The following is a 19300-nucleotide window of genomic DNA, read 5'->3' on the forward strand; positions in this document are numbered from 1 at the left end:
GTATATTACAGGTGTTTAGTATATTTTTGAGTGGTTCTACTGTTGCTTTTGAATGCAGGCTTTAAGAGAGGTGCAGTTACTTACCCAAATCACTAATTAAGGTATTTACCTCGGAAGCAGATCTGTGTTTCCCAAGAAATATAAAACCTCAAAGCATGTCCTATTCACTCCAGAATCTGCATTCACGGGGAAGTTTTCTTTGCTCAAAAGAACTTAATTATTAAAATAATTAGTCAAGAAAGACAAAAAACTAAAGTGGGCAAAGAACAGAGAGAAGAGTATATGGGTTCAGTTCCTTGAGTGATACAGCTCTGTCTAATTTCTGATCTTGTGCAGTGCTTACTGTCTAATTACAAAAGATTCTTAGCTGTACAGGTAATAATCTCCCATGGTCTCATACAACATTGCACAGAACAATCTTTCAAAACCAATGCTTTACTATTAATAAAAAAAGTATAGCCTAAAACGTTAGCAGGGAAAAAACTAGTAGTAGTACTCAAGTGCTAGAATTGCCTTGGAATGACATTACACCTTTATGAACATAAAATGGTGGTTAATCTTTGGCAAAGTCACTAATATGTGTGGCATCCTAATTTTCTCCAAATTTCTTATGTTAATATTTTTGTATTTTGAGTTATTCAATTCTTAATAATTCCAGAAGAATATAAAAAATACATTAAGCACTATGAAAGCAATTCAAAACAGCACATTTAGTGCATGTTCCTTAAGGATAGCTTTGATGAACATGAAAAATACTGATAGAGCAATTACAATTGTATCTGTAATTGATAACATTTCAAGGACACTTTGTAAAGTTGTGTGATGCAAAATACATTCTTCATTTATGATCTTATTTTGTGTTATACCCACCTTTAATTCACAATGTACAGTCCTTAACATTATGTAAAGTATGCATTTAATAAAGTGTCCAGGGAATGAGGCAATATATTTTTTGTTATTTATAATCAGTATTTTTTTTAGTACATTACTTTGGGAATTTTTATTAACAAATGTTTTTCACTTCATTGAAGAGTGCCATAATGCTAATTTATTATTTAAAATTCAGTTAGTTTATAATGTATTACTTTAGAATCATTAAGATCTTGCACACTGAAACAATATAAAGACCATTTACAGTGCATGGGTTTGTGTTTCTGGATGTTTGATTTTCAAATGTAGATGAGATGACCAGTTTTATATCAATTTATATGAATTCTAACGGAAAATCATTTCATTTTTGTTTTATGAATTATGTTTTAAACAGCTCATGTTAGACACATGGAATGAATCAATTTTCTCCAACATAAAAAATCGACTTCAAGATAGTGCTATGAAGCTTGTGCATGCTGAGCGTTTAGGAGAAGCTTTTGACTCACAGCTTGTAATAGGAGTAAGAGAGTCTTATGGTAAGCTCAAGATGCAAATAAACTTTTTTTCTCATTCATTTTATTATAATACAAGATTCAAAATAGTTTTATAATTTTAAAGAACAATAACTTACTTATTTGTTTGAAGAAATAAAAACATCTACATTACATTTTACTGAGGTAGCAAATGCAAAGAAGATTTGTTGGTTTCTCTATAACAACAGTCAACCTGTTAAAGAAATGCACTAGAACTGTTGTTTTAACTTTAGTCCCTAGGGACCCTTTTGAAAGAAGGTTTTTATTCCAATCAGCTCCACCTTTTGCATCATTCTTTTAGTTGATCTTGTTATTTAGCGAGTTTTCCTTTTATGTTCTCTTACTCTGTTTGTGTTTTTGTCAAAACTTGAAAAGCTTAGGTTTATTTTTCTTTAATTAACTCTTTTCTACTCCATTGCCATATTTACTTGCCTGTTCATTTTTAAGAAATTCTTCTGGATTCTGAAGCAAAAAAGTAAAAATGACTGTGAAGTAATTGGTCTCATTTAGGATTCAGTGTTGTTTGCACTGCTTATTGCTAGTCATTAGGATTGGAGCAAACAGTATTTGGATATGTTTTGGCAAAAACACATAATTCAGAATTTCTTGGAATAAGAGAGGAAAAGGCACATCTCAGTAAATTGTGAGATCAATTAAGACTAAGAATGATGCACTGATTATGAAATTGGTTGGAATAAAAACCCGTAGACATGGGGGTGCCCCAAGGACTGGAGTTAAAAAGCACTGTACTCAAATAAAATATGGTTGTTTTTTGCATGTTGTGTATTTTAGTGTGTGTGTGTGTATATATACAGTATACACACAAAGTATTAGTAAATTCTGAATTCTAACGTTTGTTTTTTCTTTTTTGCAGTAAATCTTTGTTCAAATCCAGAAGATAAACTTCAGATCTATCGAGACAATTTTGAAAAGGCATATTTAGACTCCACTGAGAGGTTTTACAGAACTCAAGCTCCATCCTATTTACAGCAAAATGGTGTACAAAATTATATGAAATATGTATGTTAATTAAAAATTGCATAATTATGAAATTTTACATTTACTAATGATTATATATTTTCATTATGCATTCTCTTAATTTGTACAAACGCATTTTTTTAGGCAGATGCTAAATTAAGAGAAGAGGAGAAAAGAGCACTTCGTTATTTAGAGACAAGACGTGAATGTAACTCTGTACAAGCAGTAAGTTTTCTTGTATGTTTTTATGTGTCGGCTAACCATAGGTGAAATTATTTTATTTATTGGATAGTGGCACAACATAGTAACAATAATAATAATACTATTTGTTTATTTATTATATATATATATATATATATATATATATATATATATATATATATATATATATATATATATATATATATATATATATATATATATATATATATATATATATATATATATATATAGTATATATATTATATATAGTGCCTTATGCTTAAGGTGCTTCTGAGTCTCATAAAGAAGCAGTAGATACATGTAACATTGGATACAAATGTTTCCGGATTATGACACTGAAACACATAAATACGGGATATACAAAGGCATTAAGTAGAATAAAACACAATAAACCTGAGTAAAATACTAAATTCTGTACCAAAAGAAAGCTTATCAAATAACATCATTTGTGATATAACACGCACACAAATTATACTGAGCATCTGGACAGAGAGGAAGACTGAAAGAGGAGGCAGAATATCAGGTTAAGCTAAAAGCCTTCCTGAGCAGATGAGTTTTAAGTTGTTTTTTAAAAGAATAAATGGAGTCTGGTGATCTAATTAATGTAGGGAGGTCATTCCAAAGTCTGAGTGCTATAAAACTAAAGGCTTTGTCACCCATAGAGTGCAGGTTAGTATGAGGCACAACAAAATTGCCAGAATCAGAGGACCTTAGTGGGCAAACAGGAGCATAGTGAATGAGAAGGTCACTGATGTAGTCCGGTGCACCGGTGCAAGGCCATTTAAAGCTTTGTAGGTTAATTAATACTGTTGTCTTAAAGCTCCAATGATTTTTTTTTTATCTTATTTTATATACCTTATTAATCCTCAAAGGAAAATTGTCTTTTTGCATGACCTTTGGTGGGATCAGATAACAACTCATCTTGTAGGTTGGCTGTTGTCAGAGAATTTGCTCATTCTATAGGTTTTTCTTTTGGTACTCTGCTTCCACCCCACATGGCAAAGATTTGTAATGTAAATTGGTGAATTTGAATTTGTGCAGTAAACTTGTGTATGTGTGTCTGTGTCCTATGTGGTGGAAAGGTGGTCAATCCAGAGCAGGTTCCTCTATGCGGCCAGTTTTACCTATAGTAGATAGGCACCGACTGTTATTGCTGTAATGGAAAAGTGGTAACTGAAAATGAACCGATAGATGACTGAAGGTGAATATGTCTCTTACAACTGAGTTTTAGTTTTCTGTCTTTTGTTTAATTGAGTAGAGGTGCTAACATAAGTCTGACAAAGAAATTACACAAGTAAACTAGGGCAGTTTGATTAAGCCTATAATAACAAGCAACCAAGTATTAAATTGATTGATGCAATGTATAGCTGTAGATATAGATTTTATCAGTTTTGTAAAATACACTTAACTGCAGGCAATTAAATTGTCGAAACAGTAATCTTTTATTACCATCTGTGGGTTTTTTTTTTCTTCTTTACTGGGTTTTCCTCCTGAATCTAGAGTAATTAATGTTTCTAAATTGGCACTATATGAATGAGTGTGGGTTTTTGTGCAATTGTGCCCAGTAAGTGACAAGTGCCGCTTGTGATGCTCCACGTAAGCAATGTCTTATCTAGAGCACATTTATAATTTGTAATAATATTTTCCCCATTACCTTGAATTAGGTGTGTTAGAAGATGGAAATTAGGAATATTGAGATTGTCTTCAGAAGGTATTCATTGCCCTTGAACAAATTCGATTTTGTTCATACTACTTGAATTTGGTTTTTTTTTTTCTTTCTTGAGATTGAAGCTATATTTGCAACAAAATATATCACATACTATATTGGAATATTTTTGTTAATAACTACTGTTATTTATCTGGGATATATCTTTAAAGCTCTGTTTTTTAATAACATTTAAATGGGAAATGATACTGAATTTTATGCTTTCAGTCTCTCCACAGTCTGTGGACCACTTTTGGTCATTTTCAGCTATTGAACTATGCTGTACCTTAACAGCTTAGCTGGTAAAGCTTTGCTCTAATGCATTACAGTTATTTGAAGTCCTCATTTTTTCAATATTACTAGTCATAACAATCAACAATGCAGTGACACACTTAAACATAAATGTGAATGTAGACTAAATTGTCTGTAGATGAATAAATTGATGTTGAATCAGTTGGAAGGTGAATGCCCAGTAATTGCTTTAGTTCATGGACTTGAAATGCATTCTCATTCTGTTTTTGATTTTGTGGGACATACAGTATACCTCATGTTTTTTAAATCAACATGACACTGAATTATCTTAATGATGTTGCAGATTTTTTTAAATAAGAATATAAATGACAAATTTTATATTTTCAGTAATAAAATAACACTGAGTATATACTCTGATCTCAGTTTCAATGGCACATCTTTGTCTCATGGTTTCTGCTTCGTTTTAGGTTGGTGACATCAACAGTCAAAAATAAAAGAAATTATAAGGGAAAGAATATACAGTAACATATAATAAATAACCTGCTACACCAACAATATGATCCTTTTCTTTATTACTGAGCCGAACTAATCTTCGCCAATTTTTACTAAATCTACTGGATGAATTTTCAGAGATCTCTGGGTTCAAAATTAATTTGAAAAAAGCTTGCTCTTTCTAGTTAACTTCCTCAATGTCAGAGTATATTTGAGAAATTTCTGCTGACTGTCTCAGTACATATTGGGTATTTGAGAGTCACAGTCAGTAGAAAATGTAAACTTTTTAAACTTAACATCTGCAACAATTTGGAAAGCATTAAAGAAGATGTTCTTCAGTGTCATCTCTCATATATATACGTGTATATATATATATATATATATATATATATATATATATATATATATATATATATATATATATATATATATATATATATATACATATATATGAACACATCCATCTTCAAATAATCTTGAGTCAGGTACAAGCCTATTTGTGTAGAACGCAAGGACATAATTTATTAAAAGTACAATTCTCTAAAGATCGATAAAATGGGATCTCATGGCATTACCTGGCTTCCAGCTTTACTACAGTGTTACAAATTTTTATACTTTGAGATAACTGAAGGAAGTAGAAGGAATTAGGAATGCACCTACTTGGTTAGTCTTGGAAAGGAAGTGTTGTTAGAATTCCTTGTTATATGCCTTGCTTTGTGCTCAGTCTTCAATAATTATTGTCAATTTATTAGTAATTATATCTTGTATCATTCACTAAAAATACTTGTTTTCTACAGCTCCATTAAAGAGTATTCTCTTACTCCAGCTATCTTCAATTTAAACAGTATTTAATTCAAGAGCGTCCTATCTCAACTTTTATAGATCTTTATGTTGACAGTTTGCTCATACACACTGAGCAACTGTGACACACGTTTTTCTATTTACATTTATTTGCTTGGCAGATGCTTTTATCCAAAGCGACTTACAAAAGAGGTATAAATAATGGAGTAATATTGTGTAGGGCCTGTTTGTTCTGCAAGTGTAGTAGGAGAGGTTACAAAAGTTGATTGCGACATGTGAACAGATGCATTTACAAGTCAGAAACTAAAAAAGTCCTGCCTCACTTCCCAAATCTTTCATCGCTATTTACTGTATTCTTGAATATATTTGAACTAGTAATGATGAGAATATTGGTAGTATTTTGTAGACTTCTGTTAATGTTATGGTGTGAACCATCGACACCTTTAAGCATCAGTGAGTAAGGGACTAATTCATAATATACATTCTTCATCAATCCATACAAAATACACTTGAATTAATCTAAAAACTTTGCATCGTACATATATTTGTTGGTTAAAATTGTCTGAAATGTATCAGAGACTGAACTCTTAATTGTGTACAATACCATATAATACCAACCTCACTAGATCATATGTTTTTGAACTGTCCTGAGTTAAGACTATTTTGGGAGAAGATGTTTGCTAATCTGTCAGTATGATACAAAAACAAATCTACAAACAATATTGCATATCAAGTCATACTAGTGTGTTGAATAGCTTAAAAGTAAGATACCTTGATATGAAATCAACCCATCATGCGTATAACCTGATATGTACACAGTAGAACCTCAGAGCACGTACAAATTGGTTTACAACCAAAAAGTTCGCCAAACTTTTGCATTTGTTCACGACCACACACTCGGTATACGAAAAAGCCAGTTTCCCTTTCGGCTTGTGCGTGTTGATGATTTCTGAATGTGTTCAGTCTCTCCCTGTGCAGCAAGAGAGAGACACACGCACACACACGCGTGCGCGAGAGAGAGAGATGGCTGGACGCATAAGACCGAGAAGGCAGTTAAAGAATGGACCAGGCTTGTTTTTAAAGAGACAGATCCGAGTATTGTTTTAACCTCGTTGTATTTAATGAAAACGTTTTTCTATTGGATTTTAACCTCCACTTCACTTCTGTTTACAGCAATCAGTTCATAGCGTGTATTTTTGCAATGTTACTTTTCTTGGTGGTTTATTAAATTATGAATTTTTGAAATGTTAGTTTTTTTTCCCTGTGCTTAAAACTCATTAAAAAAAAAAGTGTTTTTAACAAGTGGTTCGTAGAGCTATAGCGCGAACTCTTGCAGTGTTTTTAACAGTTTTCTTTGTTGTTCAAGGTTTTCTCAGTGTTTTTCAGTGTTTTTGCATTTAGTTTACTATTACGCTGTGCATTCTATGGTATTGTTAACTGTATTTGTGCTTAAAAATCTTTAAAAAATATATATTTACATACAGTTCTTACATTCTGGAACGGATTAATTTTATTTACATACAATCCTATGGGGGAAATTACTTCGGGTCAGGACCAAATCGGTTTACGACAAGAGTTTTGGAATGAATTATGGTCGTGAACGAGGTTCCACTTTATATAGATAGATAGATAGATACATACAGTCATTACTAGTTGTGAATGGTCTTTGGGACAAAAAACAACCTGGACTCCCTAGCAGTTTTACTATATTTGTGAACTTGGAGAGGCATCAGCTAACTCTTAAGAATTACCCAGTGCAGACGACGTGAATCCACCTGTGCTTGCTGCCCCACTGGCTTTCAGAAGGAGACACTGGCATTACCATAACTTAGCCATATCGCTGCCATATGAGTCCTATTAATCTTTGTTTCGAGAAAATACCTCCAGATAGACAATGTTTTTAGTGAAACCTTAAAGCCTTGCCCTCCATTGCTGAGGTGTTTTGCTTGCACGTTGAGCCGCAGCATTTGCTTTGTTTCAACATTGTGTCTCTTCATCTGTGTCATTAGCACAAAATCATTGTTGCACGGCAGCATTTGCTGCACACAGGTCTTTCATAATGAGAAATGAGGTGCAAGTAAACACTGAAAAAATTTAAAGGTACATGCATGCGTCATCTAGTAGGTGTGTTTGAACATGAACAGAGCAGACTAATTCATACACACACAAGTCTGTTATATATGTCTATTGTGTGTATGTATGTATATTATTTATAAAGAACAATGCTGCAGAACTGATTCCTAAGGGACATCACTTCTAACATTGTATAATTTTCAATAATAATTTTAATAATGTTTTCCTTTTCCATACTTGACCTAATTTTATATGTCTGTACAGTGTGGCTTGAAGCTCCACACTTTTTTTAAAGGTTTCTTGGTAATTAAGGTGTCTATGTAAACTAGGGATGACAGTTCACTAATATAGCAGTTTTTGATATGTGTTTCTCAGTATTTTCTTAATAATTGCTTCTTTCAGATTTGGTAAGCCAGGTTTCAGTAAGAAAAGAGATTTTATTGTGATATACAGGGTGAGCCAAAATGAAGTACCACATTTCTCAAGGTCATTGCGCAAGGTAGAGGCAGTTGAGTGGGTTGGGGTGGGGGTCCTTTGATAGGCGATCCCTTGTAGTTTTCTGTCGGCAACATGCCTTGGTCCAGTGCGCATTGTGCTTTTCCTGTCGAAGCGTTCAGTAAAATCCATCATCACTACACCGCACTCCTTCCGAACACACTTCACCATTCCTCCTAGTGGCGACGTCCCAAATTGGAAAGCAGTCCTTCAGTGCATGTCTAAATTGAACAGAAAATATCCAGGCCGTCCTTGGACTGTATGAACACCTGAAAACATCCAAGCTGTCAGGGCATGAATTTTGCAGTCTTCTAGATGTTCAGCACACAAACATGCTTCTGCCTTAACATTTCCAACACATCTTTAAGGTGGATTTTGCATGTGGACATTAATTTCCATCCAAACAAAATGATGGTAGTGCAGGAATTCACAGAGAGAGAGACTGAGAGAACTGTAGATAGTTGAGCGTGAACATTCTGAAAACCATTGATCTAGATGCCATCGTCATGTGCAACGACGAGGCACATTTCCATTTGAATGGTTGCATAAATAATCAAAACTTTCACTGCTGGGCTGAAACCAACCCTTGTGAACTTCATCAGAGACCCCTGCACAGTGAGTGTGTTGCAGTTTGGTGTGCAGTTGTAGAATTTGGCATTGTAGGCCCTTACTTTTTTGAGGAGGTGAGAACAACGGTCACCATCACTTCAGAATGTTACATTGAAATGCTAGAGAACTTTTTGCGGCCCCAACTGGAAGAAGTGGATGTGGTGGATGCCTGGTTTCAATAGGATGGAGAAACAGCTCATACCGCATGGAGATCCATGTAACTTTTGCGGGAGATATTTCCAGGGAAGCTGATCTCCCTGCATGGCGATGGCGGATGGCCTTCACGTTCACTTGATCTCACTCCGTGTGATGTCTTCTTGTGGGGCAATCTCAAGACAAAGTTATACAAACACTGACCTCAAAACCTTAACGCCCTCAAGGACACTATTTGCCACAAAATCGCCGCAGTTCCACTTGAAATGGCCAAATGAGTCATGCGAGCGTTCAAAAAAGAGTGTATCGCTAATGATGGCCACCAGCTTAAAAAAAAATCTATTTTCTATACCCTTTCTTGTGTCATAATGAAATGTATTTTATCTTGTAGCATTTTTGTAGAATAAACATTTGAAATGTGGTGCTTCTTTTTGGCTCACCCTTTATTTAATCCAATCCGGTTTTTTTCCATTTAGGTTTTTTTCGCAGCAAACTGTAGACATTTTTTTTTTTTCTGTTTTTATACTTTTTTATTTTGAATAAATTTACTAATACTGGCACCCATGAAGGAAAAAATTATTTTAACTCTAGTCTAATTATGTTCCCTATTGTTTGACTGTCAGTTGGTCTAGATTTTGTTACATGAATCCCTTTTTGTGATGTCACAATAGTGGGATTTGGGAAAGCAGTTATTGAAGAGTAATTGATGAAATGGTAAACAGTCTGTGATTTAAGATCACAATGCTGTAGCCTGGATGGACATCTGATTAGTTAGCTATTAGTTAGCTGCCTCACCTCCTAAAACTGTTAGGATTATCTCTCTTCAAAGGCTTCTCCCAACAACTATTCCAGGTACAGTGAAGGGAGCATCACCTACTGTAGATCCAATTACCATTATTTGCTTCACCATGTAATCTTGGCAAGGGGGCCAGACACAGTAAAGTTCCAATGTTTGATTTTAGCTTTGATGCACATAGGTATAAAATTTCCCTTTAGTACCTCAAATTGTTTTAAAAATATATTGTTACAGCTGGCATGCAGCAATAAGATGGACACTTCTTCATCAGCCAAAGAATCTAATTTTGTCCCAGTGTCAGACATTTTGGCACCAGGACAGTATTATAGGGCCTAAATAGATGTGCAACAGAGTGCAGAGGAACTGGTTCTAAAGCACTAAATGTTGACTTCCCAGACTCCCATTTCACTGTTTATCCAGTCACCCTGTAGTCAGATTTGTGTTATTGACTGGAGTGGGATATGCAGTGACTAAAGTTGAATAAAAAATGGCCGGATTATCTAGGAAACCAAGTCAACAAAATTTTTGGTTTGGCTAATTCCTGTTGTGGTTTTCTAAAGTGCATATTTTTCACACCAACATTTGACAAGCACAGCTATCTTTACTGTAGGCAGGAAAACCTGAGCTATACATAGTTTAGGATACAAAATGTAAACATTCCCTCAACAAGTAGAGAACAGATGAGGCATGTGTTTAGGCTGATGTGCCATTTTGTCTTCTAAAGCACTTTATTCCTACTTTGCAGTTGTTTGTACAATTTACAGTAGAGATTGTGGCCATTTCTCAATGAGTTCTACAATGAATGATCCTGAAATTTTATGATTTTTAGTCTTTATTCTGCACGTTTCTTATTCATTTTGTATAATATTTTGTCGTTGTAGCTTATGGAATGCTGTGTGAATGCACTTGTAACATCATTTAAAGAAACTATTTTAGCAGAATGTCCAGGCATGATAAAAAGAAATGAAACTGAAAGTAAGTGATCTTTTCATTATTTAGTATTTATAAGTTGATACTATGAATTAACTAAATGAGGTTTTACTTCTGTACTGTACTTTTGTAGTGCTGCAATCCCTATAAAGTTTTTAATAATTTTGTGTATTGTTTAAATGGAAGTTTTGATGGTATATGATTTAGGAAGTGCTAACTCAAAAGATGATCTTAAGTTGAATAGTCTTTAAACATTTTTGCCAAAATCTCAGTAGATGATTTTGTACAGCATTCTATTTAAATAAGTAACCACTGTCATTGAGAAGTATTCTCTTTCTTTAAAGAGGGCAGTCTCAGAAGCCCAGATGGGAATGCAGAAAAAATCTATTATTACACAGCAATGTAACAAATGGAGTTTACCATGGTGCAATTGCTTAAACTAGGAAATGCATACGTTTATAATACATTTCTCATTGTCTATGCAAAGTACTCTCTTCCTACTAGTTCTTCCCACCATTACCTAATGTCCCATCACCTCATACCCTGTGCAAGTGTCCAAAAGTTATTCATTGATCAAGCATACAAGTCAAAACCAGGAGGACCCATATAGGGGACACCAGGCCTCTCAAATGAAAGTTACTTGATGTACAACGATCTCTCAAGGTTGACATTTTAAGCAGCTATATTTCTAAACAAGGCCCTCATTAGTTTTCTCATAGTTCCCACTATCTTGTCATTTTATTTCATAATATAGATGTTTAAGCAAGCAAGTAAAAAGCAGTGGCAGGCAGTTGCATGTAAAAAGCAAGTTTAACCATTTTTTTATCCTCTTTCATCACTATTATCTTGACTTGAAGGACATACTTGCCACCTAGCCCACAAAATGACTGTCACTTAATTTGTTTTCAGATTCCTGGCCTTGGGTTGATAAATATTGGTCGTTTTCTAGTTATTTAAAAGAATAAAATATATAGACATTGGCCTTTAAACTCTTACACGACCTAAAGCTAGCTATTACAATATGTTTTAATTTAAATTGATTGAGATTGCATTGATACATTTTTTGAAATTGCATTGATACAAATTTTATATACCACATGTGTATTTTTGGAAATATTTTTTAGATTTTTACTAACTTAATTACTTGGCTTTCAAACATTTAAACTTAAAATTCATTCTTTCTCAAAAGTTTGAAATTTAAGAAATATATTTATTTGTTGTGGTTTTACTTTGTTCAGAACTACATCTAATGTTTTCACTAATGGATAAAGTGCCAAATGGAATTGAACCCATGTTGAAAGATTTAGAGGAGCACATTATTAGTGCTGGATTAGCAGATATGGTGGCTGCAGCAGAAACAATCACTACTGTAAGTATTAATTGTAATAGCTATACTTAATATATGCTAAGCTTTTTTTTTTTTTAAAAAGATCAGTTCATGTTTATTACTCCTCAGATACCAAGTATGACCCAAGATTAGGTCAGTTACGCTTAGGATTTTACAATTATGACATTTTCCAGAACAAGTAAGTAAAAAATAGAGTGAAAGAATAATTTAACTAGATCAGAATGATATTCAGTTTGGAAGCATTGATTTTGCTGACTGTTCACTTAAGGATTTCCTGGAAAATGATATGATACAATGTTATCCATACATTTTTTGCTGTTTATTACCATTTATTACATCCATATTTTTGTGTATACTTTATCCTGTTATCTATTTACTTTGTAACACTGGCAGTTTATTTTGACAATTAACATATTTTTCTGGGTTTATGAAAATAACACATCTATATTTCCTCCTTACTAGAATTTTTTTAAAATTATAATTACAGGACAATGTTCTATAAAGAGTAAGCAAGGTCAAGGTCCTATACTTCAAGAATATGGGCACTTAACACCTTTTGGTCAGTCTTTGTCATTCTGAGCTTTTTTCATCAAGGCACATAGGTTTTTGCATACATTTGTGAACAAGATATGAAGTTTTTTTATGTAACAACAGTTTGGAGGTTCTTTCTCATGTACTCTGTATGCTGCTAATCTGTATATAAATGGTATGATAAAAAAGCTACTTGACCTGAACTGACCTGACCTGAACTGAGTCATGGTATCCGAGACTTGAGTTTAAAGCTGATTGGCCAAAGGAAAATAATTTTCTTTGAACAGCACTTCCTACTCTGTTTTCACAAATTTGATTAGGACATTAGTTAATTTTAAATTAATATTTTGTCATCATGTAATCAGCTTGTGGTTTTGTTTTGTTTTCACTAATGGATAAGGAGCGAAGTAGGAAAAGCTTTGCCCCCTTTCTGATTTCCTCTAATTTTACTTATTCATAACACTCTGATCTCCAAATAAATTTATTATAATGCAAAATGTGACCTAAGTAAACACAATACAATTTTTAAATGATCCTTTCATTTATTGAAGGAATATGTTCACCAACACCAATTTTTTTTTTTTTTTAAGAGGTTCCAAGTTTAGATTTATTTCCCATATATCTTCTAGACAATGCAGGAGCAGACATTGCAATACTGGAACTTTAAATTAATGCATTTGCTGTAACTCCATCCTACTGTCTGGCTGTAAACATATCATGGTCTCGTGTCTTTATTTTTTTTAAGGATTCTGAAAAATATGTAGAGCAACTCCTGACATTATTTAACCGATTCAGTAAACTTGTTAAAGAAGCATTTCAAGATGACCCACGTTTCCTTACTGCTAGAGACAAAGTAAGTATGTTTTTATTTGATGTTGTCTATCTATACTAATAAAAGGCAAAGCCCTCACTCACTCACTGACTCACTCACTCACTGACTCATCACTAATTCTCCAACTTCCCGTGTAGGTAGAAGGCTGAAATTTGGCAGGCTTATTCCTTACAGCTTACTTACAAAAGTTGACATCATCTACGCCTCCTATTTTTCCCATATAATGTAATGGAGTCGTAGAGAACAAGGAAGAACTCCAGCGATGAGCACAAAGCGCCATTTCACAATTGAGAAGGCAGAAAAACATTATGAAGCAAATGATGCATACAAGCATATTCATAAGTACAGCTACTGCGGAAACAAAGCGGCGTGAACCGTAAGTTTATATTAAATTAAGTTCATAGACAGGCTGCCACTAGCGTTTGTAATTTAGTGCCTGCCCATATAAGGCCGTCCATCAGCGGCAATCCAATACAAACACTGCCGGTAAATATTCACGTGTGAAGGACTGTGCTTATGCAGAGGAAGATGAGATGGTCAGGGTGGTGTTTGGCACAAACTCATTGAAACTGCGAGAGAAACTTTTAAGTGCGGGTCTTAGCTGACATTACGAGATGGCACCAGTACAGCTGGGAACCTTCGATGCAAGAACACCAAGCGGCTCCGTGAACTGGCGAGTGCACAGACAAAAGCAACAGTTCCAAAGAGTGCTGAACAAAACCGAATTACACAATTGAGAAGGCAGCAAAAAATATGAAGCGTCTTATACATACAATCATATTCATAAGTGCAGCTACTGCGGAAACAAAGCACACGGTGGAAAAAGTGAATGTCCTGCTAAAGGAAGACAGTGTAAAAAAACCCCTGCATGCAGTTTGTCACATCACAGATAAAAGGAAGGCGAGCTGTTTATTGATGCAGTAAGGAACTAATCGATGAATGAAACCTCTTATCTTTACAGCGATTGACAAACACGGAATGTAACTTGAACACATCCTACAAATACGAGCCTGATTGAAAGAAATAATGATAATCAAATCCTTGATGACAGCAACATTCAATAACACTCACAAAACAATTACTGTATATTGACAATCATGTTACGTTATTTTTAAAATGTTCCCTTTTCTTTTCATAACTTCTACTTCTCCACTGCGATACGGGTATATATATAAATGTATATATATACCCGATCTACAATACATACTTTAGCATAGACAAGCCACAGCTGTGGCAATTGTAGAGTCTTAAGCCTCTAACGCCGACATTGAGGTTCGATTCCCAGAGGGATGTACTGACTATGTGCAGCGCTACCGATTCATTTTACCTTCGCATCTCCTTGGTTTGGGGCGTATGAAAAATATTAGGTTAACGCAGAATCATGTTACGTTATTTTTAAAATTTTCCCTTTCTTAGCACAAGCACAGCTGAGAAGCTTGATGCATGTACTCCATAAGCGTTAAAAATAAGCGATTTAATCACACTTTCAATTCCAAGCAAGCGGGAACTTTTGTCAATGCATGATTTCCTGGTACATCCATTACACTGATGCACACATCACAGCTACAAAAATGTTAGAGTCGGAATAAAGCGCGTTCCTACGACTGATCATTTAGACTACCCGAAGCCTTGATAAAAGCATGGTTTTGTGCACACTGAAAAGCAAGCAAAATTAGATGCATTACAGAAAGCGGACTTTGTGGCTCTTACTGGGGATCATTGGACTTCCGTGACCGTTAGTAATTCTAAATACATCTAATTACAAAATGTTCAATGATCACACTGTTTTAGCCTAATGTACAAAATAATTTTGGCTAATGTTACTCAGAGTTTAAAGAGTAAGCTGGTCAAATTACCTTTTATGTTTCTGACTTATTTTTTAAGAAGAAAAACTGCACTTTATGGTGAAATTTTGGTTATTATTATTTAAAGACAATACTATTCTGAAAATGTACTTAAAGTACTTAAACTACCACTTTATTTTTAAGTCTGCCCAATTTTAACCAGGGATGATATTTTTGTTTCTGTTTTGAATTCAAATGCAGTTTAAAGCTTTTTTCAGAAATTAAAACAGCTTCAGTTTACAATATTCATGTCCATGTCTATTATTTGATTCTGTAAGCCCACTAAAACCGTTTTAAATAAAAAAAAAAAACATTTGCGATTTGGGGCAAATTTCGTGTCGATTACATACGATTAATCAAGATTAATTCTTACACAGCCTCTAATTAATTGGATTAATTTTTTAATCGAGTCCCACCTAATATATATATATGAGATTTGTATATTATATATATGTGTATATACAGTATATATGTAGATATGTATATGTTGTATATACAGTATGTATATATGTGTGTGTGTATATATACAGTATGTGTATATATATGTATATGTATATATATGTATGTGTGTATATGTATATATATATATATAACTGTATATATATGTGTGTATAGATGTGTATATATATATATATATATATATATATATATATATATATGTATATATATGTTTATATATGTGTCTGTGTGTGTGTGTATATATATATGCCAGCAACACTCATGACAATGACAAAACAATTACATTGTCAATCATGTTACGTTATTATTAAAATGTTTCCTTTTCTTTTTACTTCTCAGCTGCCAATCGCAGGTATTTTGCTAGCTATATATATATATATATATATATATATATATATATATATATATATATATATATATATATATATATATATATATGTATAAATAGATAGATATGACAACAACACTCATATCAATGACAAAACAATTACATTAACAATCATCTTACGTTATTTTTAAAATGTTTGCTTTTCTTTTTCATAACTTCTTTAACACACTACTTCTCCGCTGCGAAGCGCGGGTATTCTGCTAGTTTCTTATATAATTCCTCTATGTTCAGAGACCAGTTCAACCTGTCATTAATGTAGACCCCCAAGTACTTGTAGGAGTGGACAACCTCTGCATTCACTCCTGGAATAGTGACCAAACATAGAGGCTCTTTGATGTGGAGAAAGTCAATAACCAGTTTCTTAATTTTGCTGATATTAAGATTCAAACAATTCTATTTGCAGAAAGAAACAATGTTCTCTGCCTGACTCCTGTATTCTGTCTTATCCCCTTTATAGATACACCCAATAAGTGCAGAATCATCTGTAAATTTCTGAAAGTAACATGACCAAGTGCTATATTTACAGTCTAAGGTGTACAGAGTGAAGGAAAAATGAGACAGGACTGTTCCTTATGGTGCTCGCATAACATTAATAAGAATTTTAACATGAATTGCTAGAATTTAGCCTACATCTTGTGATGTCCTGACAATATACACAATGTATGCAATGGCAAGAAGAAATACAACCAGTTTATGGAAAAAAAAACATATACAATAATGTAAGATACAGTTATGAAGAACTGTCCATTTCACTACATCACAGAGTATAAATGTGTTTATATATCCGTTCTTTTTCTAGCTATGCTATATCAACTTATTTACACAAACTGAATTCTTACTTTTTTAAAATCAGCAAGTTCTTGAAATAATTCTATATAAATTAGGTTTAATAAAAATATGACAACATTTCCAACTGTTTATTTTGAACTTACATTATCCAGGCATTGGCAGGCTGAGCTACAGAAGAGACATTGTTTACTTTTTATACATTTATTTTTAAGTACTTTTTTAATGTTATTGTCTTTGTTTGTTTAGAACTGAAAACTCTGTCCCCTGTGTTGGTGTTCAATGTGCATGCACTCAAGTAGCTTATGAATGCAACCTTACACATCTCTGATCAATATACAGTAATCCATAACAAAATGTGGAAAAAGTGATGCACTGTGAATACTTTCTGGATGCACTGTAACCCGACGTCTGGCTTTACAAAGTGCTATCCCGTATGCTGTTGTATAGTGCAGGATGAAGTATGATTTGCTGTAATCCGTTGCTGTTGCGTATGTGTTGTGAACTGAAAATAACGTGAGCTTTAAATGTATTGCAAACACACACTGTACCCAAGCTCCTTCCCCACCCCAACTAGTAAAAATCAGTACTTCCCTGCCAAACATGTTTTGGTCCCGACCTTGCTGTTCAGCTTACTGTTTTTGCCACAGATTTATTTATGTATTGAAATTTTCACAGCCACCAGTACACTGAACACGGAAGACAAAAAAAAGTCTTGTTTGCAGCATTTTTTTATTTTGTAGTTTCAGATAATAAAAAAGTCGAATAAAATGGTATCTCATACTCTGGTTGAATGCAAGTAGACAAAATCAGTTTTGAAATTACACTATGTGTTTTACTATTCAGATTAGAATAAACCTGTGACACCCTTTAAGATAACTGTTTTCAGATTAGTCAGATTTTTCAAAGCAAACCAACTGGGAAACAAATTGCATGTGTCCAAACTCTAATAAGAAAAATGGCATTCAAATTTATTTAATTAATTCACTCATTTTCCAAACAAATTCCAAAATCTTTATCATTTTTAAATGAAAAAACATATTTGATGTTTGTAGATGTGTAGTTTTATCAAATAGTATTTATACAACTACAAGTAGCAATATTTACCAGTAAATCCCTAAATCTAACTAAATTTATCATTTTTGCACCTGTCTTGGATACCTTATTCAGGATACATAAACACAATAAAAACTCATAAAAACATTTATTAGACTAGCAGAATACCCGCGCTTCGCAGCGGAGAAGTAGTGTGTTAAAGAAGTTATGAAAAAGAAAAGCAAACATTTTAAAAATAACGTAAGATGATTGTTAATGTAATTGTTTTGTCATTGATATGAGTGTTGTTGTCATATATATATATATAGCAAAATACCTGCGATTGGCAGCGGAGAAGTAAAAAGAAAAGGAAACATTTTAATAATAACGTAACATGATTGACAATGTAATTGTTTTGTCATTGTCATGAGTGTTGCTGGCATATATATATATATATATATATATATACACACACACACACAGACACATATATAAACATACTAGCAGAATACCAGGCGCAGATGAGAAGTAGTGTGTTAAAGAAGGTACGAAAAGAAAAGGAAAAATTTTAAAAATAACGTAACATGATTGTTAATGTAATTGTTTTGTCATTGATATGAGTGTTGTTCTCATATCTATCTATCTATCTATCTATCTATCTATCTATCTATCTATCTATCTATCTATCTATCTATCTATATATATATATATATATATATATATATATATACCGCGCAGGAGAAGTAGTGTGTTAAAGAAGTTATGAAAAGAAAAGGAAACATTTTAAAAATAATGTAACATGATTGTCAAAGTAATTGTTTTGTGTATTTGGCAGCGTCACAAAGTTATTTTAGATCTAGCTGCATCAGAAAATGTACCACAACGTCTGACAAGCCTCATTTTTACTGTTTTCTCACAGATTGGATTGCTGCTGTCACATACATATATATATATATATACACATACATATATATATATACATACATATATATATATATATATATATATATATATATATATATATATATATATACACATATATGTACACATACATATCTTCATATCTACATATCTATATACATATCTACATATATATATATATATATATATATATATATATATATACACTAGCAAAATACCGTGCTTTGCAGCGAGAAGTAGTGTGTTA

At 33.2% G+C, this 19300-nt stretch overlaps 1 protein-coding gene across 1 annotated transcript in view; it reads left to right on the forward strand.

The window, feature by feature from the left end:
- The window catches only part of LOC120523171 (cullin-5), a 93426-nt gene that overhangs the window by 39153 nt on the left and 34973 nt on the right, over nt 1-19300 (forward strand). The window contains exons 5-10 of the mRNA XM_039744207.1: nt 1265-1406; nt 2278-2423; nt 2526-2606; nt 10861-10954; nt 12148-12278; nt 13534-13641. Coding sequence (XP_039600141.1) covers nt 1265-1406; nt 2278-2423; nt 2526-2606; nt 10861-10954; nt 12148-12278; nt 13534-13641 — 702 coding nt within the window. The remainder of the gene's footprint in view (nt 1-1264; nt 1407-2277; nt 2424-2525; nt 2607-10860; nt 10955-12147; nt 12279-13533; nt 13642-19300) is intronic.

The sequence above is a fragment of the Polypterus senegalus genome, chromosome 2 (assembly GCF_016835505.1).
Source record: "Polypterus senegalus isolate Bchr_013 chromosome 2, ASM1683550v1, whole genome shotgun sequence".
NCBI classification, from domain to species: Eukaryota; Metazoa; Chordata; class Cladistia; order Polypteriformes; family Polypteridae; genus Polypterus; species Polypterus senegalus.